Source organism: Melanostigma gelatinosum (genome assembly GCF_949748355.1).
Source record: "Melanostigma gelatinosum genome assembly, chromosome: 10".
In the NCBI taxonomy this organism is placed as follows: Eukaryota; Metazoa; Chordata; class Actinopteri; order Perciformes; family Zoarcidae; genus Melanostigma; species Melanostigma gelatinosum.
In genome coordinates, this window is record NC_136643.1 from 26,724,969 (window position 1) to 26,729,968 (window position 5,000).

At 43.6% G+C, this 5,000-nt stretch overlaps 2 protein-coding genes across 2 annotated transcripts in view; one reads left to right on the plus strand and one right to left on the minus strand.

Annotated features, from left to right (window-relative positions):
• lmln (leishmanolysin-like (metallopeptidase M8 family)) overlaps nt 1-3,611 on the plus strand; it is a 19,082-nt gene extending 15,471 nt beyond the window's left edge. The window contains exon 16 of the mRNA XM_079277391.1: nt 1-3,611. This exon is cut by the window's left edge and continues 2,192 nt beyond it. The gene's annotated coding sequence lies outside the window, so the exon portion shown is untranslated.
• Nucleotides 3,612-4,058: 447 nt separating this feature from the next.
• Nucleotides 4,059-5,000, minus strand: part of lacc1 (laccase (multicopper oxidoreductase) domain containing 1) — a 5,113-nt gene continuing 4,171 nt past the window's right edge. Inside the window, exon 5 of the mRNA XM_079277574.1 lies at nt 4,059-4,738. Coding sequence (XP_079133700.1) covers nt 4,561-4,738 — 178 coding nt within the window. The 3' untranslated portion in view covers nt 4,059-4,560. The remainder of the gene's footprint in view (nt 4,739-5,000) is intronic.

Below are 5,000 nucleotides of genomic sequence, written 5' to 3' on the forward strand. Positions count from 1 at the left end.
TAGTTATGGTCGGTTTCGAGGTGCTGCACGAGTGATCCGTCATGTTGCACATACCCCCAAAGCTTCCTGTGCTGATGACGACACAGTGTCTTCCCCCAACAAAATGTGTCTGATCAATGCACGCTCTATAACAAACAAGGCTCACATTTTAAATGACTTGTTCACAAGTCATAATTTGGCTTTTTTATTTCTGACCGAGACCTGGCAACGGAATATGGAATGCATCCATTTCAATGAACTCTGCCCTGTGGACTGTTCTTATGTTGGGACACCGCGTCTGACAGGCCACAGTGGAGGCCTCGCCGTGGTCTGGAAGAATCAGGTTTCCTGCCACTTGGGGAGCACAGAATCCTGTGTTCCTTTTGAACTACAGCTGACTAAAGTGGGCCGGCTAAAGCCGTTTTACTGTTTTTTAATTTACCGACCTCCAGGTCCTGCAGGTCAGTTTTTATCAGAGTTCACAGACTTTCTGACCTCTATTATCAAGCTAGACAAAGTGCTTCTGGTTGGTGATTTTAATCTGCATATCAATGATGCCACAGACTGTATAGCTACTGAGTTTCTCAATATTACTGAATCTTTTAATTTCACGCAACATGTTTCTGGCGCCACTCACAGGGGTGGTCACACCTCGGACCTTGTGTTTTCTCTGGGTCTTGATATTGATAATACCTGTTGTGAGGACCTATTGATCAGTGACCATAAATGTATTTTCTTTGATCTTTCTGTCAATGCTGACCCCTTGTGTCTGAAACAAACATTCCACTCCCGCATTATTACTCAGAGTACAGCTGATCAGTTCTCTATGCACTTCTGCTGTGACTTTTACACAAATCTCAATGATGTTGAACACTTGATACAGTCATTTAATGAACATTGCGCCACTTTGCTGGATAAAGTGGCACCTCTTAAGGAAAGGACCAGGGCTGCCTATAACACTACTCCGTGGATGACAGACGCTGTGTGCAGCGTGAGACAGAAGTGTCGCAGGACAGAGCGGCTCTGGAAAGCCACTGGGCTAGAAGTGCATCGTTTATATCTCAAAGACCTCAGAGTTTCCTTTAATACCACAGTAAAGGAAGCTAGAACTGCTTATTTTGCCAACCTAATCTCTTCTTCAAAGAAAAATCCCAAGATTCTGTTTGACACAATTAAAGGAATTGTTTCACCGTCTGTCTCTACATTACCATGCTGTTCTGTTGACGATTGCAACAAATTCCTGATCTATTTTATTGATAAGGTAACAGGTATTAGGTCTGGCATTCGGCCTGGGATCTGTTCGGCTACTTGTAGCTCCTCGCAATCTCCTGCTGTTCTGGACTCTTTCCAGCCTATCAGCCTTCAAGACCTGATGGACTTAATTACCAAAACAAAGCCATCATCTTGCCCTCTGGATATAATTCCATCCTCTCTATTTAAGAACGTTCTGTTAACTATTGGCCCTGCAGTAACATCTATTGTCAATTCCTCATTGTCTACAGGAATTGTCCCTTCCTATTTTAAACATGCCACTATCCAGCCCATATTAAAGAAACCTAACTTAGATCCAGCTTTGCCCATGAACTACAGGCCCATATCAAAACTGCCTTTCCTGTCCAAACTTTTAGAGAAAGTGGTGGCCAAACAACTTACTGCTGCACTGGAGAGGCACAACATGTACGACAAGTTCCAGTCTGGGTTTCGTAAGCAACACTCTACTGAAACCGCTCTCCTGAGGGTTTCAAATGACATTCTCATGTGTGCTGATGCAGGTGACTGCTCTGTGTTAGTTCTTCTGGATCTCAGTTCTGCATTTGACACTGTAGACCATGACATCCTGATTAAGAGGCTTCGTGATTGTGTGGGCATAACTGGTATAGCGTTAGACTGGTTTACATCTTACCTCAGTGACAGAAGTTTCAATGTCTCTGTGGGTGATTTTGTGTCTGTTACCTCTCCACTGTCTTGTGGTGTACCGCAGGGCTCGGTTCTGGGGCCTCTGTTATTTTCCCTTTATCTGTTACCTTTGGGACCGATCATAAAAAGCTATAATGTGTCCTATCACTTATATGCAGACGACATCCAACTCCATCTGTCATTTAAACCCAGCGAGGCATTCACATTAACTCGGCTCCTGGACTGTGTCAATGCCATCAGAGACTGGACGGCAGAAAACTGCTTACAACTCAACGACTCTAAGACGGAGGTCCTAGTTATTGCTCCAGAGGAGTTTGTCCCCATGATCAGGCAGAGTATTAGTCCACTCTCCTCTGCTGCCCATTGCAACCTGCGCAATCTTGGGATTTTCTTTGATTGATCCATGTCGTTTGACCCTCATGTTAAGCAGCTGTCCAGGTCATGTTTCTTCCATCTAAGAAATATCAGTAAACTGAGATCTGTAGTATCAACACCTGAATTAGAGATGATCATACACACATTTATCTCTTCACGCATTGACTACTGCAACTCACTTTTTACATCACTCAGTGCATCTGCTCTTAACCGTCTGCAGGTCATCCAAAACGCTGCACCAGATTACTCACCAGGACAAATCGACGGTCTCACATCACCCCCGTACTCCGATCTCTCCACTGGCTTCCTGTAGCATCTAGGATCCACTTCAACATTCTCACCATCACTTACAGAGCACTTCACGGTCAGGCTCCGGCTTATGTAGCTGATCTACTTCACCCCTATTCACCCGCCCGCACTCTCAGGTCAAATGCTCTAGGTCTTTTTTCCAACTCACACGATTTAAGACCCGTGGTGACCGAGCCTTTGAGGCAGTGGCCCCGTGGTGACCGAGCCTTTGAGGCAGTGGCCCCGTGGTGACCGAGCCTTTGAGGCAGTGGCCCCGAGGCTCTGGACTGCTCTGCCTGCAACTCTACGCCTCGCAGATACTGTGAATACTTTTAAAAGCCAGCTCAAAACCCACCTGTTTAGGCTGGCGTTTGTGTAAAAGTAAACCCATGTCCTAGACCTGCTCTTAAAATATGTTTTACATTTTTATTTTATTTTTTAATTTTCTCTGTGTAGATCATTTATTGACCCTTGGGTCACATTGTGTTTTTTATGCTTTTAAATGTCTGCTCTGTTAAGCACTTTGTGATACTACTGTCTGTGAAAAGCGCTCTATAAATAAAATTCATTCATTCATTCAGCAGGTCAGACCTGAACACTCGTGCTCCTCAGAAGATGAGCCCTCAGCTCCATGTTGGTCTCATTTTGATGCTGCTTGTTTGGAATGAAACTCTTCTTCTGTGGTTCTTTATTGTAGCTCGTTACTTCCTGTGTGATATTATTCTATTTATATCAGAAGCAGAAGAACGAGTCTCTGTGTTTGAGGACTGAATGTTTCGTTTTTATTCATTTATTGAAGCAACATAGTTTCTCATGTGACTGACGTGTCAACAGGAAGTTGAATAAAACAAACTGCTGCTTTAATGTTTACAGATGAAATATGATTATTTCTGACATCATTCATTACGGTTATTGTTCTTATTCCTTTAACGGGCATTCCACCTGAAACCCATTCCTTATGTTTATTCATTAGGACTGAATCTGATTGAAACGAAAGTCGGCTTTGATAGAAACATGTTTTAATTATTATTTTTAGACAAAGGCCTTTTTAAAGACGTTTGTCTGTCAGAATAAACGCTGTCCGTGTCCCGAAGACGTCTTTGTCTTTAACAGGAAGTGGTGACGTCACAGAAACACACGAGACGATATTTAATGATCAGAGAGCTTCAGTTCATGGATTCATTTGCATCGGTTGTGAAACTATTTAAGAATAAACAGAAACAAAACGACTTGTAAAACCATCGTGATGACGGCTGATTTATTCGTTATTTACCTGCCCGAGTTAAATGAGTTTTAAATAAGAGACAAACCTATTAATCAGTCATATTTATTCATGAGTGATGAGATAATAATGCGCTCGGATTTGAACTAGGTTGAACTACTCATTGATGTTCATGAGTCCTTTTAAATAATTAAAACATTTATTGATATTAAAATGAATCAGTTTTTATTCATCAGGAGAGAAAATATTTCACTTTAATATTTAGAATCACGCTCGATACAAATACTTCACTGTGAAAATATTTCACTGTGGTAATAGTACTATAATACTCTATCTGAGCTTCAGCACTTTGTCAGACTTATGTAAAGTTGTCAGGTAAAAGTAGAAGTATAAATCAAGCAGTAATTGAGTAAAAGTACATGGTTACATTCCACCACTGGAGATAAAGTTAAAGGTCGATTTCATGTCTGTTACCCGTTCGTGATCTGGTTCCTCCAGATGTCTTCAGGTGTCTTCAGGTGTCTCTAGCTGTCTCCAGATGTCTCCAGATGTCTCCAGATGTCTCTAGCTGTCTCCAGATGTCTTCAGGTGTCTCTAGCTGTCTTCAGGTGTCTCCAGATGTATTCAGGTGTCTCTAGCTGTCTTCAGGTGTCTCTAGCTGTCTTCAGGTGTCTCCAGATGTCTTCAGGTGTCTCCAGCCGTTTCCAGCTGTCCTCTACCTGCCTGTTATTAGAGACAGCAGTCCCACCAGTAGTCCCTGATGTGTATTCTGTCCCCCGTCAGTCTGTTCCCCTGATCCACAGGAAGCCCACCTGGGTGCCGAAGTTGGGTCCGTCCCTGACGTGTGAGAAGAAGTCCTCTGGGTGACAGGAGGTGCAGGGCGTCACAGAGGACCGCTCCGTCTCCATGTCGTCATGGATGTGTTCAGGAAGGACGCCTCCTCTCTGGAGGAGGACTCTGTTACATTAGAGACACAGTAGAAGTCAACTTTACTGTCCAACAAAGAGGACGATCGCAATATAAAGACTCAAGAGGAAGAAGTAAAGCCTGACGAGGAGACGTGTCTACTGTCTTCTACGTCCTCTACCGTCTTCTACTGTCTTCTACTGCCCTCCTGTCCTCTAGTGCCCTCCTGTCCTCTACTGTCCTCTACTGCCCTCCTGTCCTCTAGTGCCCTCCTGTCCTCTACTGTCCTCTACTGCCCTCCTGTCCTCTACTG